Source organism: Parambassis ranga, chromosome 7, assembly GCF_900634625.1.
Source record: "Parambassis ranga chromosome 7, fParRan2.1, whole genome shotgun sequence".
Taxonomy (NCBI): domain Eukaryota; kingdom Metazoa; phylum Chordata; class Actinopteri; family Ambassidae; genus Parambassis; species Parambassis ranga.
The window spans coordinates 22,516,004-22,532,536 of NC_041028.1; the positions used below are offsets into that span (position 1 = coordinate 22,516,004).

The following is a 16,533-nucleotide window of genomic DNA, read 5'->3' on the forward strand; positions in this document are numbered from 1 at the left end:
CACACAAGTACCTTTGTAGGAATGGGAGTCCTGGCTGGGCAGGGGGACTTTGGTCTGTGCAGTCAGCAACAACTCATACGTGTGATCCTCCTCATCCTCTGCCGGCTCTCCTCTCTCATCAATGCTGCTACTAGTGCACAGAGCCTGTCGAGGAAGAAGAAAGAAGAGAAGTTAAAAGTGTTTCCTGTAAGCGTTTCCTTCTGTGAGCGAAATTGGAAAATGTTTTTGTAAATTAAACACACATCCACAATGCACATTCTATAATGAACCACTTCACTTCTTTTCTTACACGGCGGCTGCTTGCACCCCATCCCACACTCAGTTGAATATTTATTAAGGAGTCCTTTGCATTGAGCAGCAGCCGTGACAGCAGGCACAGCTCAACAAAACGGGCATTCTGTGTGGCAGATCATCTTCTCTGTGTTTTCTCTCAGCCTCTGTGTCTCTGTGCTATCAAACAGAATTTAGAAGCTGCCTGAGCTGCTAAAAACAGTGCATGTCCTCTTTGTGGTGCATGTTTCTTATGGGGTTATGGTATGCTCCTCACCTCTGAGCTCACCTCCTCCTCATGACCAGGTCCAGGATGTGATGAGTGAAGCAGACGATCTTTCTGTAAATGATCAGGAAATGTAAGATGTAATAAATTCTCTTAAAGTACATTACTGGGAGATCAATGGTACTAAACTGCAATGCAAACCCACTGAGAACCACAAGAGGAGTAATGCAGAGTGAATCCACTCTCACTGTGCAGAGAAGACCACTATCTCCCTCTAGTGGAAGTTTCATCTCCTACAAAAACCACCAGAGCAGCTACCTACAGTGTTTTGCTCTGTGTGTATGGATTGACTTCAGTTAAACTCACCTTGCCAGCTTCACTATCAGGCCGCCCGGAGTCTCTGTCAGATGATTTGCCACTGGTGAGGCTGTCCAAAGAGTGGCAAGACGTGGCCTCAAACAGTGCTTCGTATGGGCTCTCCTCCTCGGGCATCGGGGCCAGCCCCGAGATTAGCTCGCTCACCTTCTCCAGGTCGCCTAAAACAAGGTAAAGATGAATCCGTAAGTGCAAAAACAAACAAACCGGTGGAGCTAATAGTTCATTTGTAGCATCTGATGAAGCTCACCCTTCTTTCGTGGGCTGGGACTCTCCTGAGGGGGAGGGACGGGTGGAGGCGGAAGGTTGATGTCAGGGGGTTTTCCAGTCGTGTGACCTGGAAAAAACAAACAGGTGAATGTGTCACAGCTGAAAAATGTAGATTCAAAACAAGATTTCACACTGCAGCTCTCCAGTTTTGCATCTTTACCGAGAATGAGAGCAACTATCTCTCTGCTCTTCTGTGAAGGCATGTCCTTGACAGTGTCCAGCGCTGTCAGGCCCTTCTTGTCGACGATGTGCACATCGATACCTGACAAAAGACAATGGGAGCAATTTGTTTTTAATTAAAGTCCATTCACAAAAGCAGAATTAGGCCGCAAAAGTTTCAGTTCAGCATTTGCATGATGATGATGTCTGACCTGCACAGAGAAGTTTCTGCACCACGTCTGCCTTCCCAAACAGAGCTGCTTCATGGAGGGCGCTGCCTTTCTCCGTCTGAGCAGAAAAGAGAAACCAAAATCATGTGACACAATGTGATTATTGTCCTCTTGTCACTTGTCAGATGCATCACATAGTTAAACCTACTGCGGTTATATCTCAGCACCCACACTTGAGTAAGATAAACAGTGTAAGGCAGAGAGTGGATTTATGCCCACTAACTGGTCCACTTCTTTACTAACAATTATGTGGCCGAGGAATCAAAGCAGATCATTTTCCAGCTCACAGGGCCATGTTAATTGAAACCTGCAGGATGCAGAGCCTGAAGGATGCTGAATACACTCCACATTCTGGATTCAGAAGAATTGAGGACAGAACAAGGGGGGGGGCAGACAGATGGGTGGCACAGTTTGATACAGAGTCAGAGCCTGAGGCTCCACCAGGGGGAGCACGGCCAGCTCTGCTTTGATACCACAGCAGTTCCTTTACAAACTTAGAGCTTAAGAGTTTTACATTTAATCTCATAGCTTTAGTAGGAAGTAGCAAGAGGAACTGCTGCAAGAACAGATTAAGTTACCCAACATGATTTGGGCCATGACAGTATATTAAGAAACACTCTCAAACAGCAGCTTTCAGGATCATACTAACAGACAAAAACACACCTCATAGTTGATGTCCATGCCGGAGTCCAGCAGCACCTCCACCACAGACAGGTGTCCGTTCCGTGAGGCCAGGTGCAGCGGTGTGTGTTTCTTGGTGTTACAGCTGAGCAGGTTGGGGTGCGCGCTGAGCAGCAGCTTGACTACCTCCAGCCTGCCGTATAGCGCAGCCAGGTCCAGGGGAGTCTCAAACTTATTGTTTCTCATAGTGGGATCAGTCAGCTCCTCCAGTAGCAGCCGAACCACCTGCGAGTGGCCATACTGGGCGGCACAGTGCAGCGGGGTCTCATTGTCATTGTTCTGTTGGAGGTCAACAAGTCAGTAAGCAGGAGTTCAAGGGGAAACAGTGACACAGACATGGAAGGTAAAGAAACAAATGTTATAAAGAGCAGGAAGGAGATCAGGTCTGTTAAATGTGTAAGAACAGTGGAGTCACCGTGAGAGTATTCAGGGCATGAAGACGACCACATTAGCAGAACAAGAGGTTATGAAAAGCAACCATGATGAAGCCTGGGGGGAAGGCATGCATGGACTAATGAGGAGAGGTGCTGGGGATGGCACTGACTGCCAGGGGCAGCAGGGTGGCAGCAGAGGGGCAGGGACACAGAGGCAGGTGGAGATTTGGCAAAGATGACGAGTGATGAGACCTTTTGTTGCTGCTCACTTATCAGAACATACGAGAAGAACTGGGAATGCAAATGCCCGAATCGATCGGAACAACACGTGTCTATTAATGATGTCATGACGCTGTGTGCACACACAGAGAAGCAGCTGTACACTTATTTCTGCTTTCCAAAAAGTCATCATAACACATAATGTTCTGCTGTCTGCTACATGTGTGAAAGGGAACATTCTAATGATCAGGGGTCAACATGACACTACTACAACTATTCAATTCATTACCAAGTAATCCTCCAGTCCATCCTCATCATATACACAGTTTTGTTTACTCAAATATATTCCTATTTATAAATAAATAATTGAAACTAAACAATGTACTTAATCATATTACAGACAGAGCCTCTAACATTGTTGTGGAGCTAAAGATGCAGAATTAATGCCACTTATTACCACTATTGCTATTAAAAAATAGAATGAGGAGCCAATGTCCTTTATGTTCACAATATTCTAATTATTCTTGTGCAAAAGCAACAATAATCCTTGCAGCATATAATTTGGTCTCAGTAAATTGTGTTCATTGGATCTAATGACATGCAGTAACAAGATCAATGCCTAATAGACATGTGAACCTTTAGCACTGTTGATGAGCTGCCAGCAGGGGGCAAAGCCTGCAGCCCAGGGGCTGCACTAACAGAGCTGTTCTATTCAAAATAAGCAGCACACAGTAATCAGAATATAGATGGTCATAAGACTACACAGTGTCCTTGTGTGTGAAGTGAGACACGCTCAGCCTTACAATCACAGTCTGTTTTTTAAATTGCTAACATGTGATCAAGAAGACCTGTGTAACCCTTTAGCTCTCTGGCTCAGTTTAACACTGTGTGCTGATGGCTGTGGTAAAAAAAAAATATTCCAGCTATTGTGGAATCACATGCTCAGAGAGGCAGTCATTCCAGACACACAGAGAGCCACCGACAAAGACTTGACAGCTGGTGTGAGGAGCCCCCATCATGGACACGCATGATGCCAGTTTGTTTGACTCCCAGAAGGAAGTGCCAGCTGTGCCACACTGAAGGCAGGGCATCATGTGGAGGAGGGGGGGGCAACAGGGTAGTTTCAGACAGGTGTCACGAGCCCCTTCACTGATACTCTCACAAAGCTCAGGCGCCAGATGGGATCAGCAGGTATCTCCTCTACTGTTACAGAGTATTGTACTCTACTGGCAAAGCAGGTCGCAGCTTGAGCAGAAAGCGATGGAGGAGGTGGAGCCTGGAGAAACAAAAACGACACCTGCCTGTCAAAGGGTGGACAGTGAGGCCCGGCTGGGGAAAACAAAAAATCCCGGGTGAACTAAACAGAACAAAACAAATGCAAAACAGGGGGGTTAAAACAACCCCTTTCTTTCTGCAGAGTTAATGAAACTGACCCCAGTTTTCACTGCCTGGGTGGGTTCATTAGAAGGATTTGAAGGCGCACAGAAAAGGCTCGCTGTCTTTCATCTGTGACGCACCATCAAGCATTTGTCACAGCTTTTTACAGAGATTTTCTCTGAGTATTTAGATGACTTCAGCATGCAAACATACATACAGTGATTACATCAGCATGATTCACTTCTTCAAGTATGCAGGTCTGCTGCTTCAGTAGTCTTCCAAACAAATCCAGCATACAATGATTTTTTTTATTTTTGGCCATTCTTCTTTCATTTGAATGCTGAAGTAGATATAAAAATAGAGAGAGGGAGAGTCGAGCCTCAGCCGTGAGGCTATCAACCCAAGCATTCAATAATTCACAGAGCCTGACTGAAAAAAAACATAAAATATGAAGCTTTTCACACAGAGCTGTGAACCTTGAGGACAGAAAGCAGAACTTCACTGCTGAGCGTGTCTCCTGCTGCTGTGGTGGTCAGCACGCTGCAGCAGTGTGTCAGCTGGCATCTGATCGTATTAAACATGGGTGACCAGCCGTTTGACTCACTGATGGAAAACAAGCAGCAATGAGACACTGAGCTTCCACTGCTCTCAAACACGTCTGTCGCCTGTGTTTTGACCGTTATGCAAAATGTAATCCATGCCCCCCCCCCCCCGGCAATATAAAATACATGGAAATTATTTACCAAATCTGTACACCTCATCTATTAATTACATTTATTTAAAGGCACAGTGCAGCACAGACAATCCAACATGTTTCCAGGAAAATATGTTAATATTTAGTCAATATATCATGATTGATAAGTTTGTGGAAGAAGGATATGAGTTATACAGCTCTCTTTACACGCACATGCAGTTCAACTGTTTAAGTAATTTTGCAGAACATGTAAAGCCAGAAACTTTTGTGGTATTTCTGTTTTGGGTAAATGAAATTTGCAAGTCAGCACTGGGTTTGTCCTGCTCAAAAATGGGCTTCTTTGGAGCAACAACAGCTTAATCAGGCCACGTATGTTAAAGGCAATGAGTCTGGGCTCCTATATTTGACAGAGACCTCATTCATTTTCATTCAGTCAGAGACCTTTTGAGGTGCAATGTGAAGAAGGAGCTCCATGCTCTCCATCTCTCCTATAAAAGAGGGATCCATATGCTCAACAACTGCTGGAGTTGTGTCAAAGTAGGTGGGAAGCAGACTGATGTGTGCTAGGTTCTTGTAAAATTAAAATTTAAAAAAAAAAGTTGCATAAAAAGGAACTTCAAAAAAGGTCATCTGGTTTGAATCTGATTTTATCTGACTGATGTTCCTGCAGCAAAGTTAATTTGTAAGTTTTGGTGAAACACTTGTTATATAAGAAGGACTCGGTGCGTTCCAGCATGATATTACACTCTATAAAGACCAGGATCAGCATGATCTCCTCTGTGCTGCCACAAGGCCACGTGAGCAGTCAAACAAGACACTGCTCTGACGGCTGTTACGCAAAATAGCAACAATGACTTGCAGCCTTGCTAGGAAAGAGATTTCGAATTCATATGATGCAGCTAAGACTTCCTGGACAGTACAAGTTTTTATGAGAATCCTGTCCTGACTGCTGACAGACAGCAAAAACCTCATCCTGATTTAGACCCCATGCATGTCAAACAAGAACAGATTAAGATCTCCACTGCTGTCTGTTGCTGATTGATAAACCCTGCCTTAACTAAGAACATCTGGAGATTACACTATATTGTGTTTCCATGCTGCATAATATTGTGGAAATGAGGAGGGGGAAAGGACACAGAGTGACAGAAAGAGAGAGAAAACAGGAGGATTCTCACAACCTGGGGCTGGGAGATGGTAACGCGGTTTGATTAGCGACCTCTGTCATGTGACGCACTGCTGGCTGGCAGCAGGGCCAGGCAGCCGTTACGTCAGCCTGGCCCCTGGTAGTGGTAGTAGTAGTGGTGGGTGGTGGAGGGGTGGGCTGAGCAGCTGTTGCAGCTAGTATGCCAAAGGGCTGCCCGTGCTCACTGCATGCCAGTGTCACAATCTGACATCCTGCTAGCTTCGGTGCACAATCAGACCAATCATGGAGCGCTCAAACACACATATGCACAGGAGGGTTTCTGCACCATTTTCAGCAAGACATATGTATATTCATCAGCTATTAATTAACTGTTTGTAGTTTTATAAGTTTTTTATATAAAAATAAAATAAAATTATGGTGACCTCTGCATATATCATTTAGAAACTCAATAATATTCATGCACAGATTTTTTTAATGTGTAGTAACCAGTCCTATGAAGACATATAAAATATTTCAGCCATTGCCATGCTTTTATATCTATTATTTATACATTTTATAGTTAAAGAATGTGTTTTTGCCATTTTACTTGAACGCATTACAGATAAATGGATCAATAATTACAGTAATTTTTCCTCAGTTTGTCAGAAACCTTGTAAATATCCCCAAAGTGTTCTGTCCATTAAATGCATAGCAGCATGAATACAGAGGCTGCCTGGAGTTTAATGTGAACACTGCATTCCAGAGTAAACAGGCCTTGCAGTTCTTGTTATGAGATGGATGTCTAACTGGCTTCCTGCCATAATTCTCCTGCGCTGAGGACTTGATCACATTCTGCTTGATTAAAATGGAACACACTTTCCAAACATCACTACATAATTTATAAGCCCTTATAAGAGCAGAGTAGGTACCATCTCTGCTCTGATTCTGTCCTCCTACACAGACAGAGAAGACAAGACACACCCTAAACATTTGCATATGTGACACATGACAATGGAGAAATCCTGATCCTTCTGTTAAATAACAAGATGCTCCCTCAGGGGGGTCTTCTGAGCATGCTCCATCCTGGAGGATGAGCAGAGAGCAGAAGGTATGGAGGGGAGAGGGAGTATGATGCATACGATGAGGACAGAGCCGGACACTTAGGTGAAAGACAGTGGGAATGAGTAGCTTAGAGTAGGAAGGGAAACTCTGCTCTACTTGAAAATGAGGTGACCAAGTCAGAATAAAATACTTTTGCTGCTGCCTTTATAAATGTTTCTCTCATATCAAGCCTGAGAAGCCATTTCCCCAATACTGTCAGTGTATATCTACCCAAAACTATTTCCTCTCTATCTTCACTGAATGTCAGTTATGCAGCCTTTTCTATTTAACCTTACTTTTAGTGTGCTTTGAAGGTGATGCACTGCATATCTGAGGCAAGGTCGAAAATCACCAACATATATCGCATTAGACATGTGGCCTATATAAGGACATGAAGAGAGAGCAAGCGTGACGAGACTGGACAGGCCAGGGGCTGTATCTAATTATGGCAATAATATACAGAAAATAAGGTAATTAACAAAAAGGAGGTCAGTGATAAAAATGATTTAATGAAGACCACATGCTCTGTGATTTATAGAAGCAGGATTTCCAAGCCATAGACTTTATTTTCAAATGCTGATTATGGTTTGATCCCAGGTCTTAGATCTTTAGATAACACTTATTAGATGATGTGGATAAATGTGTTTATGCCTATTAGGATCCATATTTTGTGTCTTATCATGGTTTTTAAATAACATTTCAGACCAGATATGGCATTTAATTTGAGCAACGAGGAACCTTATTTAAATTTATATGAACATAACATCTTCCTGGTTTCTGAACATCTAGATACATCTGTGATTTTCTTGATTACAATTCAACCACTACGTCCTTCTCCAGGTACTGGTACTCCAGGTAACATTAAAACAGCAGCAAGACCTTAAAAGGAACAGTTCACTCTAAATCAAATATCCATACAACACTGCTTATATAAAACAGAGGCTACATTTGCGTCCCACATATTATTCAAAATTGTGCAATATCAAATTTTACTACTGCATCACATTTAGCCGATACTTTTATTTATTACAGTGTCTGAAAAAGCCAAAAAGAGATCAAAATGCCCTCTCAATATTCAAGTGGCATGTGCTCCCCTTGTTGTGGTGTCCGAAACACCATCAAAGTGTCCAACCCACAGAGGACACCATCAGTAGGAGAGAGCAGAGCAGTGTAATGAATAAACATTAGTCTGGCTGACTTCCTGGACCAGCATGACAGACATGTGGACACTGTCCAGGCTCATTTCTGGAGTGTCCCCTAAGCTGTAGTCCACAGCACACACCTAAGTCACTGCAGCATCTCTTTACTCAGTCACTCTCCACCACTGCTGGACCAATAAACCGTGACACGGTTACCATGACAACGTCCCACCTCTTCCTCTCCTCAGCAGTGCAAGCTCACAACTGGGAGAAAAGGGGGAGGAGGAGGAGGAGGAGGAGGAGGGAGGAGGAGGGCACGCACCCATTTACACACTCACACAGCCAGGCATGGCATGGCAACCTCTCTTTGATGCTGATGCAAAGAGACTGGTACACTGAAAACCTCCCATCCTCCTCCTCCTCATGAGATGGCGCTCTGGTCCTGGAGTGTGATGAGAAGGGGAGGCCCCCCCGCCCACCCAAGTCACATGATGCCATCAACCGTGACCACAACCAGGGTCAGAGCATCCACACAGTGCATCCATGTTTCTGATTTATTCATAACAAGTCTTCAATTATTCAGGTTCATTACCAGGTGAAAGTGTTTACATTAAAACGTCACTCAAAATCTCAGCAGAACACAAGACTCAATGTGAAATCCATCAGTAAGACAAATATAACCACTGCAGAGGAAATGCACTCTCCTATAGCAGCATTAAAGAAAGCCAGCATCCCCATCCAAAAGCTAAGAAGATTAGTCCAGGGGAAATGTGACAATGTGCTAAAATAGTGTTCAGCTTTGGGCCTGGGTGGGATTCCAGCTCCGCCTGCAGAAAAATCAAATCATGCAGTGAGCAGCATGTTCACACTGTTCACTGCACTAACTGTGAGGGTGACACTGTCAGAGACACTATCAGCTCTGCAGCTCCGTCCCTGCCTCTGTGACCGGGGCTTCCCCGGGTAGCTAAATGCTATCAGGGTGCTCTGAATGAAATGTAATAAGGCCTCGTGGATTATAGTGCTGTGTCCAAATGATACTGCAGTTCTGCTCCCAGTGGAATTTATCAACAGCAGATAAAAGATACGGCAAAGCCAACAGCAGAAGTGGGTTAAGCCGAAAGTGCACTCATTTCAGTAACAATCATTTTTCTGCTCCATGAAGATGTATTTTAAAACGCTGGACCTCATATGGCTTAAGGAACACTATGTACAGTTATCATGCCCACACGTTTACCTGGTTTATTAGTATTTTAGAGGTTAAATGTGCCAAGGTGTGATGGTAAGAGATAAAAATGATGTGTAATTCATGGCACAGCTCAAACGCAAACACCCTGTATTGGCCAGGACCAGGAGGGTCCAACACTTCTCTTCCCCATAGTAGTTTAGCTTGAGCTAAATGCTAACCCCAGCATGCTATTATGTTCACAATAACAATGCAATGTGCAAGTGAACAAGTCTACTAACACCTACTTTAGTATGTTAACATCAGCTTACTAGCACTAAAGAGAAAATATTGCCTAGCGACACTGATCATTAACCAAATGTTTGGACAAATACTAGGGACCAGGGTCATTTATTAGATGCCTAAATTTAAAAAAAAGATGAGACTTTTACCTGCTGGTGGTGAAAAAGGAAAAGACAATCATTCATCTTCTTTAGCTTTGTTACTAAATGCCACTGACTCCTAGAGTCAGACTAAGATAATGTCATGTTTTTTTTAAATTATATTGCAGTTGAGTAAATCATTAATTCAGTTATGAATATAACCATTAGCTGCATGACAAAACAATTCATCCATTAGGCACTCATTTAACAGCATTACACAATTCAGCCCAATCCTGCAGGAGTCACCAGTGCTGTGTGCGGTTGACAGGTTAAACAGGTTGCTGTAAGCTACTCCATCTTCCAGCCTTCTACAGCTGAAATATCAAAATGGGTGTTCGAGCCTTATTTAATGCTATGGTTTGTAATCAGTCAATATTTTTCCCTACAACTGCTCCAGGTTGTACATGGTTTCAAATCAAATTCACTCTGAGGAACAAAACCTCACATGTGAACGCCTCCGAGGGGCGACCCTTTCCAGGAACTGTATACCCAAAGCCTAATTTATTCCTGATCCTGTACAAAAGCCTGGAACAACACAACAGCAAACATTTAGCAAACAGATAGACAGCTTGTTGTAAAACAGTGTTGCTAATATTACATATATCATCAATAAAGCTAAAGGGTATAAACCTAAGAGCAGAGATCGACTTATATACTAAGTGAAATTAAAAGCTTCCCCATTTCTCAGCAGCAGAGTGGCCCCAAAGCAGCAGCAGCAGCAGCAACAAACCCACCAGCTCAGCAAGCCAGCACAGAATAAAAGCAAAGGAAGCACTTCAAAAGGAAACGTTGTTTTCAGGCAGCACTGTGTACACACCTTGGCATTAATATAGGGGTCAAAGGGCCCACAGCGTTTGAACTCTTTATGGTCTACAGAGCTCTGGGAGGGAGGAAGAGAAGATAGGTCGATGGTTTTGGTTGAGACAAGCAATGAACGAATGAGTGATGATCACAAATGAGTCAAACTAAATAAAAAAAGGAGAAAAAAAAATCAGATTTGAGTTAATGGACAATCATGAATGAACAGGCAGGGAGAAATGACACAAAATGAGACTATATATGTTTCCAATTGTTGGTTTTGCTTAAACGTTCTTATGGTTCTGAGCACTTTTAAGAAAATACACTCATAATGGGTCATTTCTCCTCATCCCAAACAGGCCAGGCCAGAGACGGTTTCAGTCTGGAGGGCTGTCTCTGCAGTAAGCAACCAAACACAATGTCAAACATAGGAGTTAAAATGGTTAGAGGAAACAAGCACTTCTAACATGAGCACAGCATCAAAGCACTTCGAATATGAAACTATCAAAGGAGAAGTTGCATTAATGATGCACTGAGGTTAAAGCACTCTGGTCACATTCTTCGCTTCTCACATTCACATTATTGAAATATAATTCATGCCATGCTGGACCCTCTTACTTTCTTGCAAAAACATGACTTGACAAAATGAAGCACATGTGTGCGGTGGAGGCATATTGAACTAATAAATTTAGTTTTGACATCATTTGAAAAGTGTAAGAGCTGCAAAATACATGCACTCAGTGACAGACCTGCTCGTTGAGCTTAGGATGCGAAGGTCCTTGGTGAATGAGAAGCTTTACGATGTGTTCATCTCCCTTCCATGCAGCCAGATGGAGAGGGTAGCAGCCCTTGTTGTCTGCGATGTTGGTCAAGGCCTCGTTCCGTAGCAGCGCCTCCACCACGTCACTAGGGATGAATGAGAGGGCAAGGCAGGGTCAGAAAAAGCAAGCAGTAAAATAAACCACACTAATAAATACATGCAGCCTTAGCAAACAGCCAATCAATAGCTCTGTATTCCCTGTGGGACAATTGTCTGTCAAGGCAGAGCTCATTTACTGCAGAGCATAACCAGAGGAGAAAAAAACAGGCCAGTTCCCACAGATATCCATCTCTGATCTACCTGTGTCCGTTCAGGGCGGCGTGGTGGAGAGGGGTGTATCCAGTGCTGTCCACACAATTCACATTAGGGCCCCTCCAGATACTGTTAAAGAGCAGAAAGGGTTGTTAGGCAAAACACACACAAAACACAACACATACATAAAAACAAACACTGCCAATCCCTCTGTAAAGACTTTAACGGTGGGTGTGACTGATTCTGTTCTGATAAAGGTCTTTTCAGGGCCTCAGTCTCTCAGCAAAACCCTACCCACTCTCTCTCCTATTCTACAAAATCATGTGAGATAACAGGAATGAGGACATGCCGCACCATCAAACTGGAAAACCAGGAAGAAAGACACTCTTCACCACTGAGGAGCAGCCATGATCAGCCAATTGGTTTGATTTTACTGATACTCTGTGTAACAATGCCCCCTTATTATTCTGGGCTTGGTGCTGAAGTAGAAGAAGGCTTTTGTTATGCAATATCACACACACACAACAAACAAAGCAATGGGAAGGAGCCCAAGAGGCAGCGAAGGGTTAAAGTGTAAGGTCCTGCAGGCCCGCATTAGTCCAGCACTCCCCCATTATTTGAGCCGAACTCAGCTGTCAGCTCAGATTGGTTTGTTTTGTTTTAATTTGCAAAGAGCTCTGTGGTGAGGAGGAATAAGAGAATGATTATAGAGGGGAGGGGGGCATATAAGGAAGGATGAAGACAGAAATTTAAGAAGCTAAAACATGTCTGGTGAGACAGAGTGCCAGGACGGGATATGAAAGACCTTAACACATCCTAAATAAATCATGTGACTCGGAATTCCCAGCACTGGTGAACCAAATATCTGAGACCAGAGTCATTTGCTATACTGAAAGAGAATTGGAGCAAAACAGCTGGGCCTCAGAGAGAATAAATCATACATGGAAGAGAACATCTTTAAAAAAATGTGTGAAGTATTCTGTTTCTTTATCTTAATATTTACTTTTGATATGTCTGAAAACTGTGTTAAAACCACTGCATAACACTGATTTGACTGCTGCAGTAATGATTAGTATGAATGAAACCTGGAGAGAAGCAGGAGAATTCCTGATGTCTATTTTAACCCTTAGGAATTGAACACAACTGATCAGCAGTGTAGAAGGTGTGGCCACAGCTCCACGGCTACTTTTCACACACGCAGCTTGGTTTTTGTCGCAGTAATGGCTGTTTTGCCCCCTAAAATACATCTCCCATAATAGTTCTCAGAGCAGCCTGCAATTACACAGTCAGAGCCGTCTCATTAAATAAGTGTCTTGGAGGGCTCTGTAGCCTGCAGAACAATGGGCCTGACAGAGCTCAGACACACAGGGATGCACCACTCTACCACTCATAACCTAAGCTGTTTATTTCTTACAGCAGGCCTCCTGGGTCTCATCTTACCAAGTCAGGCAGCCGTGAAGTCACGGGACATCAAAAGCGGTGCTAGGAGGAAATGCTAAGAGTGGGGAAAATGTGGTGGGAGGAAATGATAAATTCCTGTCAGGGAAGGGGATAAATGTGCGAGCTACGATTATGTCAACTCTTAAGGCTTCACACATATTCCCTCTGTTCCTGGTTGTAGTAAAAAAAAAAAAAAAGTACAGCAACACTGCCTTGTACATGCCCGCCGTACATGAAGAGGGAAAACAGAGGCAGAACTCCAGTTACTGCCCTAGATTAAAGAGTTATGTAAGTACTTAAAGCAAAAAATCCCATATTCAAATTAACATAAACACAAAATCCACAGGGCCAGTAAAGATTACAGAGAAATGCATGTTTATGCACATAATTAACATGTCATTTCTACTTCACTGCAGACTGTCACAAGGGGAACATCAACTGAAATACAAAGATTGCTGAAAATAAAAGGCCTAAAGTTTAGTGTCAGTTCACCCAGGTGTCAATCAGGGGCTGAAGACTAACCTCATAGTCACCTCACCCACATGTAAGTGTGTGCGGAAAAAAAATATCTAACAAAAGCCGGATGGAGGAGGGTGAATTTTATATGCTTGTAAAACCACATGGATGTTGAAGCAGATCTGACCATTTGTTATCCATTTACAATGTGATCGTTAAGTTTAGCAGCCAAAAAGTTAAAGTGCATGGTCATAACCTGAACGCATTAATCAAACTTTAGTCAAAGAAACATACTTCCTACCAAAATAATATCAACTTGGTATAAAACTTGTATTGTATATCCTATACAGTTTCCTAATTATGCATGAAACAACCGGCTGGCATATTTCATTAAAAGGGCAAAACATTATGTCATTTTTGTTTACAAGTTGTCAGAAATCACAGGAAATGCATATCTATCTGTCCCAAGCCCAGGCTGACAGAACATGACCGATCATGCTCAACGCTGTGTGTTGTTACTCCCCCATGAGACCTAACCTGAGTCATGGAGAACCCTGTAGATGCACCACACGGCATGTTACAAGCTTATACTTTCATGTTTTAATTCAACAATTTATAAGAGAAAATAGAAGTGAGAATACATTTTATGATGGCTTTTGCAAATTGGTGAAGATTGTTTAATGTGTCAGTGCTTTCCACTTCCATTATATCAGCCTGTTTATGCGTCCTGTCAGAATCACCTTCATGCAAAGTGAAAGATGTGTGCGCTCATTACATTTTATCAGTGTCATAGTATTTTGCTATTAACAAAGCTGCCTGCAGCATCAGCTTTAAGCGCAGTTTAAGTGTTACGTCCTCTGAGCATTTTGGCAGCACGGCACTCAAGGGCATGAGTCAGAGTGGTGCTCGACAATCCACTTCATCCTCTTACTACGGCTCACAACCAACCTAACGGAGGGGATGGGGCTTAGGCCTGTAGCAGGGCAATGGGCAAAACAAGAGTTGATTTGGTTTGGGAGGGGGCGCATTCATGGGAACTGACTGAGGAATTCCTGTTTGAAAGGCTGGGCTAATCCTTAATTTGCCTGAGGGAATATCAGCCGGATGAAGACCAAGTTTTGAAAGAGATTCTGGGGGGCTGTGATTCTGTGCTGTACAAAGCCTGGCCGCTGCAAGAGGAGGACGGATAATAACGTTTTCCCTCTTTTGTGTATTGTCTGTGTTAGTTTGCTTATATTAGTCACACATAAAGAGAAGAAAATATGTAGACTGAAACACTAAATCTCTTCTGTTTTTTTCCCTTAATGTCTAAATGTCACAGAGCTCACTAATTCCTACAGAGGACACTGGAATGTTTTTATCCTGACAAAACAAATAAAAATAAGTTTGTAATGATAATTTTGTCAATAACCAATCAATGAATGTAAAAAGCCCACATCACACGCAATAATTAGCTAATGCTAACCACTTATTTTGCTACATGTTATAATCAAGACAAGCCAGAACTGCAAGATCCATGTTTTTACTGCACTGCTGGCTGCATTTTTTTTTTAGATAACACCAAGTAACTCAATGTAAATATTCTTAGTTCCCCTTAAGGGCAAAAGAAAAAAAATCTATAACAATTCCAGTGGGACCAGAAGTAATAAAATTCTGTTTATTTATGGAGCCCTGGGGAAATGGCAAGGCAAAATCCAGCAGTTAGCTTTGAGCAAATAAGAGCCCAGGTGAGTGTGTGAACCTGGTGTCAAATAAACAGATTTGTCCTGCAGCCTATTAGCAGTGTGACCACACTGCCAGGGATTAGTCTTGCCCAGGGCACTGAGCCCAGCAGTGACTGGCGCATGTCAGGCACCGGCAGGGAAATTGGGCTTAATTATGCATACTGCTGGCGGGTGCTGAAACCAAATGCCCTGCTGCCAAAACAGTCACACTGTGCATCTTCCCCTCAGCAGAGGCTGGAGTACCTGCCAGAGTCCACCATGACTGGTGAGGACAATACTTAGGGACTGAGTGAATGAAAAAAATGCTCAGTTGAGATGCCAACGCTAGCATAGACAATGGAACGACTGTAATTACACATGAGCATAATCTAAAACAGAGAAACTGATTATGCGAACAAACAACTCCAACAGGTTTGATGCTTTCATTTTGTGAAATTTAAGTACTTCTGTATATTTTCTAAAGCTCGTGATGAGCCCATGTTGCAGCAACAGCACATGTTGAAGGCTACTCTGTTGAACTCATTTTCATTAATGGAGAAACATAAACAGGATTAGAAAGAAGAAAGAAGTCAGGGCATCAACAGCAGACGTGTTGGCTGCCACAGACTGGGGCTTAATGAAAGAGAGGCTGTCTACATCCAGGAGCAGAGGGGACATGAGGACAGAGCAGAGTCATGCAGATCATAGCAATGTGAGGCGATGCGACTTTCAACCTCTTGTGTCTGGCAAAAATATAGTATAAACTGATCATAATGTAAATGATGAGATATGCTATAGCTCTGTGCAGTGCTTGTTCACAGCTCTGACACATAAACCACAGTGAGCATTTCACACAGTCGCTGTGTTGCACCAGGAGGTGTGAATAAACTGCATATGCTTAAAGCAGTCCTTCAGGATCCTGCAGAATCACGATGATGGGCATGAAAGCTGCTGTTGGCAGAGCTGGATAAAAAACAAGTTGGGATGAATATAGCAGAAAAAGCAGTAAACAAAAAACAATGACTTATAAATCACAGCCAGTTCTTTAACCACTGGACTTCACAGAACATGCAAACAGATCTGACTGTGCACACTGAGTGTTTTGCTTAAAGAGCGTGCTCATGTGGAGTTTCAGCTAAAATCTCACTGGATGAATGGGCAGTTATTTTCAGTCATGCTGACAGCTCACTTCTTGGAATAGAACGATCTAGTTTGCAAAGC

At 43.0% G+C, this 16,533-nt stretch overlaps 1 protein-coding gene across 8 annotated transcripts in view; it reads right to left on the reverse strand.

Annotated features, from left to right (window-relative positions):
* The window catches only part of anks1aa (ankyrin repeat and sterile alpha motif domain containing 1Aa), a 51,337-nt gene that overhangs the window by 29,904 nt on the left and 4,900 nt on the right, over positions 1–16,533 (reverse strand). For 5 of the 8 annotated variants that reach the window (XM_028409316.1, XM_028409315.1, XM_028409310.1 and 2 more), the window contains exons 2-11: positions 11,762–11,842; positions 11,391–11,547; positions 10,661–10,723; positions 2,194–2,490; positions 1,513–1,588; positions 1,302–1,403; positions 1,122–1,208; positions 863–1,032; positions 548–610; positions 12–144 (exon numbers count right to left, since the gene is read on the reverse strand). In XM_028409316.1, the coding sequence (XP_028265117.1) occupies positions 12–144; positions 548–610; positions 863–1,032; positions 1,122–1,208; positions 1,302–1,403; positions 1,513–1,588; positions 2,194–2,490; positions 10,661–10,723; positions 11,391–11,547; positions 11,762–11,842 (1,229 nt within the window). The remainder of the gene's footprint in view (positions 1–11; positions 145–547; positions 611–862; positions 1,033–1,121; positions 1,209–1,301; positions 1,404–1,512; positions 1,589–2,193; positions 2,491–10,660; positions 10,724–11,390; positions 11,548–11,761; positions 11,843–16,533) is intronic. The other 3 variants (XM_028409318.1, XM_028409317.1, XM_028409312.1) reach the window with 1 other exon arrangement.